General features: G+C 48.9%; 1 protein-coding gene across 1 annotated transcript; it reads right to left on the bottom strand.

Moving 5' to 3' along the window:
* Nucleotides 1-1,592: 1,592 nt before the first annotated feature.
* NR2E3 (nuclear receptor subfamily 2 group E member 3) lies at nt 1,593-12,538 on the bottom strand. Its single transcript, XM_063142374.1, has 8 exons — nt 12,481-12,538; nt 9,809-9,962; nt 7,652-7,755; nt 6,438-6,707; nt 4,809-4,990; nt 3,784-4,024; nt 3,090-3,195; nt 1,593-1,725 (listed from the first exon to the last, which is right to left on the bottom strand). The coding sequence occupies exons 1-8, from the start codon at nt 12,536-12,538 to the stop codon at nt 1,593-1,595; spliced, it is 1,248 nt and encodes a 415-aa protein (XP_062998444.1).
* Between the last annotated feature and the right edge of the window lie 4,983 nt (nt 12,539-17,521).

Here is a 17,521-nt window from a genome sequence, read left to right as displayed (position 1 = left end):
CGGTATTCCAGTAATTGGTTATGAAAGGAAAGTGTTTCTGACATTCCAGCATGTTCAATCTGTTCGCTGCACCATCAACAGATAGCCTGATTGATTTTCTTGAAAATGCGAAGCTGAGTCGGGTGTGTGTGTGTGTGATGTCCTCCACAGGGCTTGGATGATCCCTCAAGCAGTGACTGAATACAAGTGACGATCTCCAGTTTGCAACCTAGCAACCCTAGACAGCGGATATCCACTGTAAAAAAACAAAAACAAAAAAACCTTGGAATGCAGCCGAAAGGCCTTTCTGAAAGGAGTGGCAAATTCCAGGCCCAGCACATGTTAGTTTCAGGCCTGAAATAGGACCAGTTCAGTTGCTTTGCTTTTCACTGGAGGTGAGTAGGGCCCAGCTGCAAACAATACATGGAATAAGAAATCTACACAAGCGCCCCATTTATTAATACTTACAGCATCACCAGCAAAGTCCTCCTCATGCCGGCCCCAGATCCTGGCAGCCACAATTTAAGAAGAGGGATTCGATTTTCAAATTGGGAAAGGCCCATTTTTCCAGAACTCAAAATGTTTGCACACTTCTTTTGTAACAATGTGGTTACAAACGGTAACCAACGGTAAGTTTTGGAATTTTTGTCCAGATATTTTGTCTTTCCCAGTGTCATCTTTTTATATTTATATCTTTCTGCACTCTTGTTTGGTTTTCAGATGGTTCTACATTGTTATGTTGTGTTTTTAGATTTTCCTGCAAGCCAACTTGGGCATGTTTTATAGAATTGTAGCTTATATGTAGCTAAATAGAAATGAACAGAAATAGGTTCAGTAACAGGAGGTATTTTTGAGAGGCTGCATTTTTTCGTCTGGACGACGGGTTGAATCCAACTTGACCATACTTAAGAGTAGACCCATTGGGACTTAGGTCATGACTAACATAAGTCCCATTGGTTTCAGTTGGTCTACTTTTAAGTATGATTAAGTCTGGATCCAGCCCAATGGTTTTGCACTCCTTCATGGTGCTTTCCTCTGAAAATGTAATGCAATACCCCCCCTTCCATGTTTTTTCCCCTCTTGCATGAATTGTAGAAGTATGCCTAGTTATGTACTGTGACATTCTTAACTTTGTGAAGCAATTTTCTGCGTAATGGGGTAAGTTTTATGGTTAGAATCAGAGACTACATTGAGTCCAAGAACCTGTTTTCATGGTCAGGACTCTGTCCTGGGATATGAATTAATGGAGAGTTTCTTTGAGCATGTACAAAATGCTTTCCCATTCATATTCATAGGTATGTCCAGTCTACTAACTCTGAGAGATTTGGGAAGGGCAGGCTTCAAAATTGGAAGGTGTAACTTTAGGCAATTATCAACTTAGAATTATCAGCACTGCTCATAACTGTTCAATGTTTGGATCTCAGTAACTGTTCTTATCATGTGAATGTTGCCAGGCTTCAGTTAAGATGCAAAGGTCCAAAGATGCCAGGTGGGCACCTGGAGGTGCTTTGCCCATTTCTCCAGCTCATTGCCTTTCAGACCCAGTTTTTTAAACATGGAAGGAGCCGGGTCTTGGTGGTGTGGTGGGGGAGGAGGCTCATCCCAGAAGCGTGTCAGTTTTTGAACATGTCACAGAGCAGCTTCTCCATGGGTGTGTTTCCAATGGTTCTGCGGAAGAAAAGCAACTCAATGCGCTCTGAAGAAATGAACTTCAGTGATGGCAGGAGCAGCAGCAGTTTTCCAAACCTGGAAGGAGGAGACAGTGCATACATTGGGTTTGATGCTCTTCCAAAATTCAGGGGCGGAAAAGGGGATAGCTTTTCATTAGGGAAGCAAAGTTCTCCAAACATTTCTGGGGCAGGGGGTGCAATAGCACAGCTTTTCCTTTCTAAACAGTTTTTTTTAAAATTTTTACTATCACCGTGGCAATCATACAAACATTTTGCAGCCTCCACAGTGCCCCAGATCTGACATTTTTGGGCAAACGGCTCTGCTTTTTTGGGAAGGGATGAGAAAAAACATGCAGATCCCCGCCTCCCTCCAGATCTCTTCTGAGACATTTCAGCTCGGCTCTAGTGTGGTTAGAGAACAAGCCCCTCCCACCATCCTACTTGCTTGAAGCAGGATCCAGACCCTAAAAGACTAGAGTCAGTGGGTTGTTTAAAGATCAATGTACATTGATGGTGCTATATAAATAAATAATAATAATAATAAAGATCTTTAACCCACTTTTCAGCTTTTAGCATTCCCAAAGTGGTGAGCAAGTGTTGTTTTAGTAACACAATAGAAATTACAATAATAAGTCAAACTGAACATCATTAAGATAGTAAGCAGGATAGCACAATGTGTTCGGGTTTTTTTTAAAAAAGCAGCTGAAACAACAAATGCAACAGCAGGAAAACCTCAAATAACCAGGCAAAGGAAACAAAATCAAACTTGCCGTTTGGTAAAAAGCTCAGGCAAGTAAAAAGGTGCCTAGAACAACAAAAAGCAGCCAGTGAAGTTCAGAATAGGGTGTAGCATAAATACAGTGCCGCTGTCACAAAGGTCCCAGTCACCACAGCCTCGTCTCAGAATAGAGGGGAGGGGGCAACTTGAGGAACAATGTCAAACAAAGATCTTGACACCCAGCTAGATTTATTTGGGAGTGTTGGTGCGTTGCTAGCTAGGGATCAAATTGCTCTTTTGGAACCTGCGTCCATACAAGGATATTTGGCACCCTTCCCCAACCTGGTGCTCTCCAGGTGTGTTGGACTACATCCCCCCGAATCTGGCTGGGTGCTGTTATCCAACACAACTGGAGGGCACCAGGTTGGGAAGACCGAGCAATGGTGTGTAGCACACTACTCTCAACCTGCCTAGCAACAGATTCTGGCTTTGCTACTTGAGCAGGCTTGCCTTGTCCTTTACGTCTTGCTCAGTGCCTCCATTCCTGAAAAGAGGTTCATCTGCCATTAAAGACACAGCATCCCTGCCAGAAAGAAAGGTGCTGCCCCAACAAAGGGAGAGAGTCCCATAAAATGCTTCAGGGTCTGGATTAATGTGAGTGTGATTGGGGAGGGAGGCTGTTGGGAAGGTGACAGCAAGGAAGAGCACTCAGTTGTAACTACCTGACAGGCTGGTTGGGGTAATGGATCTGGTTATGTTGTCCCAGCATGACTTGGGACTGATCCTGCAAATTCTCCACCTGGTCTGGATCCTTCAGACCTCTTGTTTCTGCAAAAGAAAAACCAGGATTACGTGGTTTTGCTCTGAGACTTGCTTTTAAAGAAAAGGTGTGTCTGTTGATGCTGCTTTGCTGGAAATAGGTATGAAGGCAAGGGTAGGGAAATGGTAAAAGCAGCATATGAAAACCGTGGAGAATGTGAAATCAGGTGTAGAATTCGGTTTTCGGAGAAACATAGCTTTAATTTTTTAAAAGAAGCAAGTTGCTAGTCCTTATGACTGCAACGATTTCTTTGAAAGTATATGGGTAATGCCTGCTGGAATCTGGCATTACCCATACACAGAGGGTCAGCTGAATAAGCTTTCTAGTAGCTAAAAGCAGGAATCCAGTGCCCAAATTGCTTCTTTCCCTTCCCAGCAGCTAGCAACATGCGTGGTTTTTTCACGAGCAGTAAAAATGGCTGGAAAAAAATGCAAATGAGACACCACCTAATTTGCATAATATTAGCTGTAGGCTTCTCATTTTTCTTGGTGCAGGATTTGCACTGCCTTGGTGCTGTGCTTTGCTTTTATTTCAGTTCAGAAAATGCACCGCACTCTGCCTGTAACCAAACACTTCTCCTTCCAGCCAGCTCTCACCTGGTTTGAACAGTACAATCGCCTTCATACAGGCAAACTCGGTGGGGTCCACCAGCAGCCCTTTGAAGCGTGCAATGATTTCCTGCAGGGCGCGAAGGTCCATCCCACCAGACGCAAGCTTTCCGTTGAGGGTAGGGGCCAGCTCCGACACGGAGAGGAGGGGGCAGCTTTCCAGTGGTAAAGACCACTGGATGGCACAAAGCAGGAACAGCTCGCTCCAAGCTTCCTCCAGTAAGATCACCTGCAAGTGACCAGACACTGGGCTGAGTTCCTAATGACTGCAACAGGTCTGTTCCTTAAATAGGCCAGTAGCTTTTATCACAATCAAGCACATCAGCATTGTCCCTTCTTTAACTATAAAACTGGTTTTCCTAAACCCATTTTGGCAGCATAACATTGTGTGTCATGTTTATAGAAAGATACATCCTACATTTCCAACACTGAACCAATTACATTGGTACCTGTATGCTTTAGTCTTTGTGCAATCCGTAATCCTATACCTTATTTTCCCATTCCTCCACTCTAGATTCCTTCCCGCACATCCCCAGCCACAATTTCCAGTATGACCCATGCTGCTGAAATCATATAAGATGGCCTTCTCCAAACTGGTGCCTTTAGAGCAACTTGTAAGCCAAAACATCTGGAGGGCCACATCTCTCATTAGCCCTAGCCAACGTGGTGAGGGATCATGAGAGATCTGAGCCAAAACACATGCTGGGGAAGGCGAATATAGAATAATAAGCTTTGATTCTTTTCAGTTAAGCTCATTGTAAAGATCCATAAAAAATATCACAGGTTCTAAATTCATATATATCCCTGATAAAGAGAAATGTGAATTTAGAGCTTGGGCTGTTATTATAAATTACATATTAACATAATATTTTATACTTGGACACCTACTGGTTCACTAGCCAAGCACAAGGACAAGAAGACCATATGACCCTGATAATGTGATCCCAGACATCCTGAGCTCCACCACCAGTTTCAGCCAGAGCCCAATGGCTAGACCTGGCCCAGGGACTCACCTGATCTCGGAAGGGCAGGTTTGAGAAGACGGGTAGGTTCTTTGCCCATTTCACAGCCATGAAGAGGAGTCGGGCGGAGGTTTCATAGACGCTCTCGGGGCTGGCAGGTGAGTATGGGGATACGTGAGCCTCACTGCCTGAACGCTCCGGCTCATTGCTTGTTACATCAATGTTCTCGTCAGCTGCAGAACGGAACATTTATCTGTCAGAAATGTGGAGTCACTGCTAAGCAAGTTTCAGACACAGAAAGACTTTGCATGATGAGTTGGCAGGTTCTGGCAGCTGCGGATTATTCACATATATATGAGCAGTGATGCTAGACTAGCACAATGAGCCTTAGGAGTTTTTAAAAACATTGGACAATATTCCTAGAATACTGCTAAGGACACTGAACTTTAATTTCTAAAAAGCAGCAGCAGCTGCAGCAACATGGGGTTCAGGGTTGGATAGAAAGGACCTGTGTGCTTTGTAAGAAAGCAGCCTGACCTAACCTAGGGCTGTTTATTACAGCTTTGTTCTGCTCATCTCCCAAGGAATTCACGGCAGCTTTCTCCTCCCCTCTCCTCATTCTCAATGTCATCCTCCCATCAACACTGTGAGGTAGGTCAGGCTGAGAGAGAGAGAGAAAGACTAGCCCAAAGTCACCTGTTGGGGTTCAGGCCTGAGCAGGGATTTGAACCCAGGTCTTCCTAGTCCAAATCTCACGCTCCATTTCTGTTCCCAGTAGTGGGGGAAAGGTGGTTTCTGATGCTGAGATATTGTTGTGTGTGTGTGTGTTTTGAGAAGGGATGGTGTGTCAAATGGTTAAAGGATAAAAGCTGTGGCCAGACTGTCACCAAGAGATCTTTTCTACGAGTGCCAGAAATATCTCCAGCACCCCGGTGGGTTCCTCTTATTACCTGTGCACAATAGAGCAGCCCATCTTTTGCTATTCCAGGATCGGTCTGTGATAAAAGAACCTGAGCAGAGCTGCTGCATTTAGGGGCAGGTGACCCAGGTGACTGCCTAGGCCTCAACAATCCACTCAAATGTGTTGTCAGACATCATACTGTCCAATCATGCAATGGACTATAAATGCAACAATAAAACAAGAAGCAACACTTGAACGCCTAGAGAGATGTGCTGAAGATGTTCCTTGCCTGGGCCACCATTTGATTTAGGACCAGGCCAGGCTGTGCAACCTGTAGCCCTGCAGATGCTTTGGCTTATGACTCCCATGGCCGCTAACTGTTGGCATTGCTGCCTAGGGCTGATGGAAGCTGTAGGCCAAACTTCTGGTTGCCTGCCTCTGCTCTAGGGCCAGCTCTGGACCTAAGCACTCAAAAGTATTATTTTTAATTATCCAGTTCTTTTCAGGGTCCAAAACAGTACAGTAGACAACACAAGAAGGCCAGGAGGAGAAGGAGGCCTACTCAAGACTGTGCTAAGAATGCTCACTAGGGGACAGCAGAGACCAGTCCAATGGCCTTCTTTGAACCTAGCGCAGCCAATCCAAACCACCCCTATGTGTGCCACACTTGGCAGCAGTAGCGATACTGCTGCGCTCTCCATCATTGCATGGAGGCTGGCACCAAGCGTGGCTCCACACCCTGCCTCGAGGCCCCTTTCCCGCCCCTCCCGGCCTCCTACCATCCTCTGGCTCCAATTTGGCACAAGTCTCAGCCGTCATCAGGCTGGCCATGAAGCGGTGGTTGCTGGGGGGAGTTGGCGCCGGGGCCCTTGAAGCCCCTGTCATGGCGCAGGAGGTAGGAAGCCTGTGGCTTTGCAGGGAGGGGCAAGGTGGCGGCGGTGGCGCATCCCGTGTCGTGGCCAAATGCTCAGGTTGCCGTTCGGGGTCCAGGTCGATGGCGTCAAGGCGCACCTGCGCTGTGCTGCGGGGCTGCCGTTCATTCTGTACAGCTGGAGGCAGAAAAGGGGAGAGGGCAGCAGGTGAGCCTCCGTTCTCGCCTCCTGCCAGTGCGTGCATTACGAAGGAAGCAGAAGGCCCTCACCTTCGATTGCAATCCCCTTAGCTGGTGATTAAAAGGTTGCCAGGATCCAGTGGAGGCTGGTGGGCTGCGATGTCAGTGGGGCTGCCAATCTGCTCTGGGTTTCAATCGAAACCAGCCAGAACTCTAAAGGAACTATCCAAGGTGCTGCACCCAGTGCCCAAACTCAGTACAGGATTTAGCTCCTTTAACGGTTCCGACTGAAACCCGGAGCGGATTCACAGCCCCACTGACATCAGAGCCGTCACTCTCCACTACTGCAATGTGTATGTCTGATGGGGTGGCGGTTTTGGGGTATGGGGTTTATGGTTTTCAGTAAGGGCCCCATACCTTTGCCCAGGCATGGGCCTTCCATGTCCTTCGTGGGCCGAAGGATGGTGCTATATTAATAATAATAATAATAATAATAATAATAATAATAATAATAATGATGATGATGATGAAGTCTTCCTTTTTCCACCCTCCTCAGATGTTCCTCTGAGTTTAAGAGCAATCTTCACAGTAGCTGGGGGGAAATAATTTTCCCCAACAATATATCAGCTGTGAACTATCCCTGTTGTAATGTAGAGTATTCTGGAGTGGCCTTGAATGGGCAATTAAGATCCATTCGCTTTACAAAAGACCTACATAGCGCACATGCAAGCACACAGCCCGGCAGATCAACACAGCTGCTGCCTTCATTTCTGGGGACATAATTAAGGGGACTGCCATGATGGGTGCCTGCACTGCAGAACTGACCACTCCACTCTGATCTATAGGATCTGCATGCAGAAGACTGGCTCAGAATCATTGGGATTAAGCATCTGCAGCCCAATAAAATAACAGTCTCTTCCCAGCCCCCAGGACTGTGCTCACCATCCTTGTTCATTCCGGCCTGTAGGCATTTCTTCAGCCGGCAGGCTTGGCACTGATTCCTGTGCGCTTTGTCCACTGGGCACATCCCTGTGCCGGCCTGACACCTGTTGGGAGATCAACACAACAGTGTACTTGATCTGGGAGCTTTAGGGTGGATTCGTGCGTTGAGCGGGAGGTTGGACTCAATGGCCTTATAGGCCCCTTCCAACTCTCCTATTCTATGGTTCTATGATTCCTTGCCTTGGCTGCTGTGGCGCTTGCTTTTATGCATTCTGCAGTAAGAAAAATCACATTCTCGGCCAAGAGAAGCTGGATTCTGCAACCTGCATAACTGTGCACTTTAGCATCTATTTGCTTTTTTCACCGTACAGCATCTGCTCATCATGCGGTAAGGCAAAGCACTATGTAAGGCATTGATGCCTCATCCCTGATGATGGGGATTCCTGCTTAGTCCTCACTTCCAGTTTTTGAGACTAGAACAGGCATTCCTCACATGCTTTCTAACCAAAGGACTAGCAACTTGTTTGTTTTTAAATCACACAAAAGCCGAGATTTCTCCGAAAGCATACTTCGTGTTCACAACACACTTGGGCAGTGCAATGACTATGTCGAGCTCTGTGCTGGGTATGCCATCTTAGCGAGGTGGAGATGAGACTGAGGCAGAGTTCAAGATTCCCTGTGGCCTCATTCCAGAAACCTGCAGATCCAATGCCTTCTTGGAGGCACTTCCTCCTTGCTGCTGCGGAAAGAGGAGGCTGAGCAGGTGCAGGTGGGACGCAGAAGAGGCCAAAGGGGCACCGCCTTTAGGTGTGTGTTTTGTCTCCTACAACCTAGGAAGCTACCTTAGATTGGGTCAGACGAGCCCAACTGGCTTCCCCAAATAAGCCTCAGATGCTGGGAGCCCTACGTGGGAGTTTTCTGTACCAAGGTTGCAAAAGTCCAGTAACTCCTATATCTTTTCCTTTACTGCTCTCTCCTTTTGTTGAATCTGGTTTCTTTTGTAACAAACACTGCTTTGTCATCGAAAGCTTTGGGGCTGATTCCCAGCCAAACTCTAAGGAGAGGGTCGGTTGTCCTTCTCCCTAAATTATCTGACTGGTACGCAACGAGCGGAGATAAGGGGGAACTTGGCTGGTCGCCTGCCGCCTTTTCACGATTCTCCAAGGCCTCAAACTTCAATGTGGCGATGACAGAGGTTAAGCTTGGGACTTCCTGCATGCTAGGTCTGTGCTCCGTCACTGAGCTATGGTCCTTCCATGCTCAAAAGGCGAAGGCTGGGCCAGCCCTATGATGGAGCCAGGAATCAAAATGGCACCCACTGGCCCCATTCAGACAACACGCTAAACCAGGCTGCTTAACCACAAAATAGTTAATGGGATGCATTATAATGCATTCCGTTAACCCATTTTGTGGTTAAGCAGCCTGGTTTAGCGTGTTGTCTGAACGGGGCCAGCATGTGGGGAGGTGGCTACCGCTTGAAATCAGTGGGACAGCTGTCTTTCTCCCATCCTCCAGAATTTCAGAGTGTGGTAGGCTCAGATATAATACTGCTCTCATTCTTTCTCACCTTCTCCTTGCCCCTTGCAGGAGTGCGTGTCTGAACTGGAGCAGGTGGGGTCCAGAGGCTAGGGCTGCGGAGACCCAGGTCCAAGCCTGTTCTCCCTGCTCTGAATAAAAACAGAGCCTAGGCACAGGGCCATCATCATGGGCTGGCATGTTTGGGCAGATGCTAAGGGCCCAGACCCCAATGGGGTGGGCCCCGGACTTGCCACTCATGTTCACCATTGCAGCCACTCTTGTTCACCCTCCCCTTGCTCTAGCCCAGACCATGGTGGGGGGGAGGAGGGGGAGGAGAAACGTAGATGCCTGTGCCTACTTGCTCTCTGCCTGTCGAGCGAGCAAGTGGTGGCAATGATAAAGTGAATGGAGGTGCAAGAACAGCTGGTGACCATGGCAGTGAGAAGAAAGTGGACTCACAGAAGGAGGGGACCCACTGAGGGTGTCTGGCCCAAGAGCCCCCCAAGACCTAAACATGACTTCTTTATAGAAACAAAAATGAAAATGTTGGGAGATCTGTTCACAATTCTCCCGCCCACTGATGCAGTGAACGGCTGGGCAGTTCGTATTTTGCCAGGTTCAAAGAGGGGACCCCCTGACCTGTAGATGAGCTTCCTGCGGACGCTGCGCTTGAAGAAGCCGCTGCAGCCGTTGCAGGCGTAGATGCCGTAGTGCTTGCCGCTGCTGGTATCGCCACACACCTTGCAGAGCAACGCTGGGCTCCCGGCTTTGCCAGGAGGAAAGCCGAGCCCTGCTGGAAACAGATGAGAAAGGCATCAAGGCCGTACAGAAGGGACATGGGTGATGCTAGAGGGGGGCAAGAAGGCATATGCCCCCACACCCGAGAAGTAGCTCCATCTCCTACTGTTGGAACCCTGTGTTTACTTGAAGGAAGGGCGTAAGAACATCAGAAGTGCCCTCATGCTGGATCAGACCAAGGGTCCATCTAGTCCAGCACTCTGTTCACACAGTGGCCAGCCAGCCATCGGCCAGGGATGAACAAAGCAGGACATAGTGCAACAGCACCCTCCCTCCCATGTTCCCCAGCAACTGGTGCGCACAGGCTTACTGCCTTGAATACTGGAGACAGCACACAACCATCAGGGCTAGTAGCCATGGATAGCCTTTGCCTCCAGGAATCTATCCAACCCCCTTTTAAAACCATCCAGCTTGGTGGCCACCACTACATCTTGTGGTAGTGAGTTCCATAATTTAACTGTGCGTTGTGTGAAGAAGTCCTTCCTTTTATTTGTCCTGGCACTTTTTCTCTTGCTCAGTCTACTTTATTATCGTCAGTCAATATGTGGAAAGAGCATTTCCATCTGTCAGTGATAGAATGTGGACAGAGAAGAGAATTTTGCATCTGGAAGATAGCCAATAGGAAATCCTATTTTTGCATCTTCATTATCATTAGTTATTACATGGTTCCCCTGGCTTATTCACCACCGCCCCTCAACCTGCATTTATACTTCCCCACCAGTGGTGCCATCAATGCAGGACTTTGGGGCCCCACTCAGGGACCCTACACAGCAGAATGAGCAGGTTGGGCCCCAAATGTAGCAGGGTTGACTTACTCAGTGGAGGCTGGTGGCTCCGATGTCAGTGGGGTGGTGAATCTGCTCCAGGTTTAGTCAGAACTCTAAAGGAGCTGTCTAAAGTGCTTTGTGGGTCCTGACTGAAACCCGGAGCGGATTCATCACCCCACTGACATCACAGCCACAATCCTCAACTGGGTTTACTATATTTTGAAATAAGTAGTACACAATACCTGATGGAACGCCTCTCCCGCCATGAACCTACCCGTACACTGCACTCAACATCTAAGGTCCTCCTCCGAGTGCCTCCTCCGAGGGAAGCTCAGAGGATGACAACAAGGGAAAGGGCCTTTTCAGTGGTGGCCCCCCAATTATGGAATGATCTCCCCAATGAAGCTCACCTGACGCCAACATTGTTATCTTTTCGGCACCAGGTCAAGACTTTTCTCTTCTCCCAGGCATTTAACAGCATTTAATGACATATGCTAAGTTTTTTTTTTTTAATGAACCCCAGAACTCTTGTTGTTTAAAATGGATACTGTTTTATACTGTTGTTTTTATATTTTTGATGGTTTTAAATTTTGTATACTTTTTAATGTTCACTGTTTTTAACTTTTGTAAACCGCCCAGAGAGCTTCGGCTATGGGGCGGTATATAAATTTAATAAATAAATAAATATGCATCACTATCTAAAGAACAGTTCCCCTGTAAGACCATTAAGTCCAAAGTAACCTAGCTTCATCATTATTCCCCATCAATTTCTAAGTTCACTTGATGTATCAGCCAGTCAGATAGCAAGATGTTACTACTTCCCCCCCCCCTTTCCGGTGTGTTTTAAAATGTGTTTATGCTGTTTTTATCCCACGTTTCCTCCAAGGACTGGAGGGTGACAGAGACGGGTGGTTTAAATGGCTCCCCTTATGCTCCGATTTCTTCAGGACTAGCTACTTTGCTCTGAAAAATCCCAACTTGGTTTGATGAGCTGAACTCGCCACCTGTGACCTGGAGTGGAGCCTTTCACAGCATGTCAGGACCCAGCTCTTGTCCAGGAAGGAGCAAGGGGTAGAGCAGGGATGGGGGACACGTGTGGCCTTCCAGCTGTTGTTGGACTGCAACTCCCATCATCCCTGACTATTGGCTGTGCATGCTAGGGCTGCTGGGAGTTGCAGTCCGATGACATCTAGACAGCCACACACATTCCCCACTGCTGGGGTAGGAACAGAGAAACATAGGAGGTTGCCTTATACTGAGGCAGACCAATGGTCCATCTAGTCTAGTATTGTTTGCACTGACAGAGCAGCAGCTCTCCTGGATTTCAGGTATGAAATCTTCCAGCCCTCCCTGGAGATGCTGGGGAGCCAACCTGGGTCCTTCTGCATGGCAAAGCAAGGGCTTGACCCACAACCTCTCCCGAAGGAGTTCCCGCACCAAAGGAGACCACCTAAGTCAGTCTTTGCCAACCTGGCGCCCTCCAGACATTTTGGACTACAACTCCCTGCATTCCTGATCCCTGCCCTTGCTGCCTGGGCCTGATTGGACTTGAAGTCCAAAAGACCCGGAGGGCACCACATTGGGCAAGACCAACTTCAGCTCTAGCACTGAAAGAAGCCACCTAAAAAGCCCTTGGTGCTACTCTGCTTCCAGCCAATTTCAGCTGGGCCTCTTGCTAGGAAAAGAAGGAAGAGGGGGGAGAAGGAGAGATGGAAACATGGTCCAGAGGACAGAGATCCCCCTTACCCAATGGGCTGCCTTCCATTCCCTTGCTCATCGCAGGCTCCGTGGGGGAGGCAGCCATGCTGGCCGTCGATCAATGGGGACAGGTGGTCTCGGCTCTCTGCTGCCTGCTGCGTCCCAGATCCAGCCTCTTCCTTGTTCCTCGGGTGTTGAGCCAGAGGCTCAGCTGCACGGAGGACCACCACCTTGGGGCCTCACTCCAAAAGTGTCTGGACACGTTGGTGGAGGAATCCTTTCGGCGCAAGCCAGACTCTTCCGTGGGGGGAAGCTCGCCTACCCTAAGCCGACCAGCTGCCGTCCTCCAGACCGCGGAGAGCCCTGCTCTTCTTGGGAGCCTCTGGGTGGTTGTCTTGTGTGTGCGATGCCTGTGTGTGTGAATCTCTTCTCGCCAAGGCCCCTCACGACGCACCAGGGGGGATTAGCCCTTAACGCTGCGTAAGCAGATGCCTATCTGTCATCCTCTTAATCTTTAGTCTCTCTTCCCAAAGGTGGAACCATCAGCCGCACAATGAAGAACGGGCAGAAAGGTGCCGAAAACCGGCCGGTGCGCCCTGGAGGGTGCCAGAAAGCTGTAACCAAATGCCCCTGCGACACCCAATCTGTCGGCACCGTCTCTGCCCGGGGCAGCTGAACAAAACTGCCGCCCGCCGGACGATGGCCGCTCATTTGTTCAGCCATCAGCCAGCGGGCCAGAGGTGAAGAGCGGCTGTGTTCTCTAGACATTTGATCTGCCCTGGCCCTGACCCCCGACATTGCCCACTTTTGGCTTGCTCCTTGAGATTGGATAGCAAACGTTTTGGGGAGGGCAGCTGCTGGCGGGAACTGAATATTTCATGGGGCGTTTTTTCAGGCAGGTGAGCGCACCGACTCCACCACCGGGCCCTGTATTATTGATGAAGGGAAAGGTGAAGCATTAGGAGCCATGCCAAGGAAATCACAGGGGCTTGAGATGAGAGAGAGAGATGGAGGCCTCAAAAGGGCTGTGCACGGACCCCCCGAACCGCTTCGTGGCCCAATCCAGAACTTTCAGATTGGGCCTGAACTGCTTCGGGTCAATCCAACCTTCCAACCCTCCACTCTGCAGAGTGAGATCTGGAGGGGCGGCTCGAAATTTTGCCCCCCTTCCCTACTTACTTGCCTCCGCTGTGGACAGCAGAGGCAGGTAAGTGGGGAAGGGGGGACAAAATGGGGCTGAATAAGCCCCCCTCCCCCCTGCCCCCTTACCTGGCTCTGCTGCTGTCGCCGCAGAGACTGCAGCAGCGGAGCCAAGTAAGCCCCCCTCCCCCCCTTACCTGCCTCCATCGCGGTCCGTCTCAGGCTTCAACTGAGGCCTGGGCCTCAGTTGAAACTTGCAATGGGCCGCGATGGACACAGATAAGCCCCCTCCCCCCAGCCCCCTTACCTGGCTCCATCGCCATCACTGCACGGACTGTGGCGGCGGCGCTAGGTAAGCCCCCCTTCCCCCCCACTTACCTGCATTCGGAGCTCCAGATGGAGGCACACCACTTCACCTTGATCCGCAGCTCCCCTGACCCGATTCGGATCCACCTTTGGCAGAGGCAGATCGCATTGCTCTGCTTCGGATTCGTGATCCGAATCGGAGCGGAGCACAGCCCTACTCAAAACTGCATTCCTGAACTTCCCAGGCACTGCCAGGTCCAGATTTTGGAGGGGCTTTGGGCAAGACCCCCTCAATGCCCCCTCCCTCCCTGAGAGAGTCTGCCTTCTTGTCCCCGCGGCTGCCAGCTGCTCCTCATCAGGCTGTCTCATCTGCTGCTGCTCCTCACCACCAACACCTGAGCCAGGACAAGAGGCAGATGGACAAGCAGGTTGCAATGGTAAAGAGAAGGACCAAGCTTAGGGGGACCTTGTCAGTGGGCCCCTGCTGGGATGTGGACCCTTGGGAGGTGCCCGACCAGGCCTACTTTTGAAGCTGGCGCTTAGAAGTTCTTGAACATTCTGGCAGAAACATCTAAATTCAGGCTAAACTCTGACTATGATGTTGTTCGTACGTGCGCCTTGTGAAGAGAGAAACCTATTTCCTTCTCGTGTTTGCACAAGCAGGAGCTGCAGCAAAACGTTGCCAGGTAGAGTGCTTCTGTTCAGTGTCCCCGCCAGCCATGCCCTCCTCCAAGGATGCTCCATTCCATTTTTCTCCTGCCCAGTATTTCGTTCCACCCCACCGTCATCTGCCAGGATTCCACAGCTACTGTGTGTGCTCAGCCCTCAGTGGGCAGGTTTGTGATGTGATTGGACTCTGATCTGCGAGAGGTTTTAGGCAGATGTGATTGGACTCTGTTGAGTGAAAAACAGATTTCAGGCTGCACAGAGGGCTGTCAGGGCAACAAAATAATCAAGGCGTCCTTCCCCATTTTTTAAAAATCAATTAGAATCTAGCAGTAATCAGGGCTGGGCAACCTGTGGCATCCTATTAAGTAGAACAGTTCAGGCTACCAAGCTAGTGGCTTGGCCCAACGATGGATTCCAGCTGGGGACAATATACCTGTGCATAGTCTGTATGAAAGATGTAGTGTAGGGAAGGAGACGGAAAGTGGGATAAGGGATTGTCACCTTGGCCGGTGCCTCCAACCAGCCGTACTTCAGTCCCTCTTCTCTGCAATCTGCCAACTAATCCATTTACTCTGTGTAAGTAAGGAGGGGGAGCAAAAGACAACAGAGCAGGCTGCAGGGAGTCTGCTAGTTTAACAAAAACAATTAGCCCCAGGATTGAGATAGCAGCTCTGAGTCAGTCAATCCCTGTGGCCAGTCAAGAGACCAGATGGTGATGGATGCTTCATCAGCCATTAATGGCAAGGTCATAATTAGTCTGCAGCCCTGATCTCTCTCTCTCTCTCTCTCTCTCTTGGAGATTCCCGCCCCCCTGGCGGGAGATGCGCAGACTCCCATGGCCATCCCTGCCTCTTGAACATTCAAGTGCAAAGCAATTGTTCCAGCTGAATCCCTGGGTTTCAATCCTCAGTGCCAAAAAATGCTCCCATTCAGATCAGATGCCTGCCTAGTGGTTGGGTCTCCAAGCTTGACAGGTGCAAAGGTCAGAAAAGCACCACCAATGCAAAGGATGAGTCCACGATCCATTTCGCATCAAGTTCATTCCGCCATGAAACCCGAACGCTTCTGATCTAGGAGAACGGAAGTTCTGCTGAAAGCCCTGGGTGCTTCCAGACGGATGGCTCTGAGTGCTAGCAGTCCAAAGGCGTTGTGTGGTGATGCCATCTTGCCCTCCTTTACTGGTGTGCATGCATGCGTGTGATAAGAAAAAGATTGGAAGGAAAATGGGAAAACATGCATTTTTAAAAAGCACACTAAAATTTTCAGCCCCATCCCCACCATAGAGTAAAGCATGAAAATGTGCATTTTTAAAAAATCCACATTTTCAGAATGTGGATATGAGTTTGGGAATTTGCAAACATTTTTGGAGAACGTCCTCTCCTGCTCACGTTCGGGGTTGCCAATCGGACGTGTTCGCATGATTTGCGAGCACAAACGAAATTCTCATAAAGCGTAAGACTTAACCCAATTCTTTTAGAAGAGCAATTCATTATGGTCTGGACAAATCCATGAGCCTCGCTGCATTCCCCAAATTGCCCAAGTGAAGACGAGAGACGTTCAGGAGGCAGAAAACATAATATCTTTTAAAAGTCTCCTGAAGACACCTTTTTACACAGGCTTCCCCTGGTCTTTAATGTAGCTGGTTTTATATTGCCTTTTAAATGTTTAATGTTTTAAATTTATACTTGTTGTATTTTATGGTTTTTAATTGTGCACTGCCCAGAGAGCTTCAGCTGATGGGCAGTATAAAAATGTAAAAATAAATAAGACTAATTCACGTATAAGCAAAGTGGCCAGATGCAAACATGGGCTGATCATATAGGATGTTTGTAGTAAAGTGGCCATGCTGACTGAGGATGGGGGTGGGTGGGTTTGGAAGTCCAGCATCTCTGGGGGGCATCAGGTTAATGAAGGCTGGCAGAATTTTGGAGTGAGGACAGCCAGCCAGCCAGGCAGGAGAGCTGTCCATTGGGGCCTTAGTGCTGAACAGGAGTGACGCTGTCCAGAAAATGACTCAGCTTGGATCAGGCCTATGGAGACCATCAGCACTTCAGCTTCCAGATGACAACTGGAGGCTTCAGAACTCAGCCTGGATGCCTGACCCGTTCCCGGAGTAATGATGAGGCCCTGATCCTGACTATACACATGATGGTTAGGGTTAACCCTAATAGCCGTGAGGTAGAACTGAGAAACATTGGGACTAGGAATTCTGGAGAAATCCACAATGGAATCAAATGAGTTTGGATCTGATCCATGCATCCTGCAGCAGGCTGGCATGGATTCCGTGGACTTGCAGGCTGTTTTTGTTTTTCTTTCCAGAATTTTATGCGAATTTAGTCATAGAAAAAAATAAATGAAAGAAAAATACGTGTTAAAAAAGTGGCTGAAAATCCGTATTTCCCCCCGTAGGCTAAAACATGAAAATGCACATTTGGTGGGGAGACTTGTACATTTGGGGGTGGATTTGCTCATTTGTGCAAGTGCGAATTTCTGCAAATTTGGGAAATGGGGAAAAATCAGATTCTGCCAGTGAGCGGATGAAGGGAATAAAAGGCACGTAACCATCCATGAAATGCAGATGGAGTATATTTTACAAAACCCATGTATCCCTAGTTGGGACTGCATGAGTTTGTCCTGTGTGATGAGCCACTGAACCATGGTTGCAACATCTGCCTCAGCTCACCTTCTCCAACCTGAAGCCCTCCAGATCTGTTGGACTACATCTCCCAAGATGCTAGAATGGGGGAGGGCAAAACTGTACAATAGCCAGAAAACCACCAAACTGTATCAGTGGGCAGAAAACAGAGGGTGGAGGAACCAGTTTTTGCCCCTGGATCTGAGGTTGCCCCGTAATGGCCACCTGAGCCCTGGCAGGCCCTCCAAAAGCCATCTGACCTCTTACTGAGTTGCCTGCCTGGTACTGGTGGCACTTGCAACAACGGGAGGCAGCATGTACCAATGGCCAGAGTGGAAT

This window comes from Elgaria multicarinata, chromosome 16 (genome assembly GCF_023053635.1).
Source record: "Elgaria multicarinata webbii isolate HBS135686 ecotype San Diego chromosome 16, rElgMul1.1.pri, whole genome shotgun sequence".
NCBI lineage: Eukaryota > Metazoa > Chordata > Lepidosauria > Squamata > Anguidae > Elgaria > Elgaria multicarinata.
This window is presented reverse-complemented; position numbering and strand designations above follow the sequence as displayed.

Excerpts from the sequence above, each read along its gene's own strand:
- NR2E3 (XM_063142374.1), bottom strand. The coding sequence starts at position 12,538 with ATGGCTGCCTCCCCCACGGAGCCTGCGATGAGCAAGGGAATGGAAGGC. Across the intron at positions 6,708-7,651 it reads GGCCGGAATGAACAAGGATG|CTGTACAGAATGAACGGCAG; the intron begins GTGAGCACAGTC and ends TTCTGCCTCCAG. Across the intron at positions 1,726-3,089 it reads TACCCCAACCAGCCTGTCAG|GTTTGGAAAACTGCTGCTGC; the intron begins GTAGTTACAACT and ends TCCTCCTTCCAG.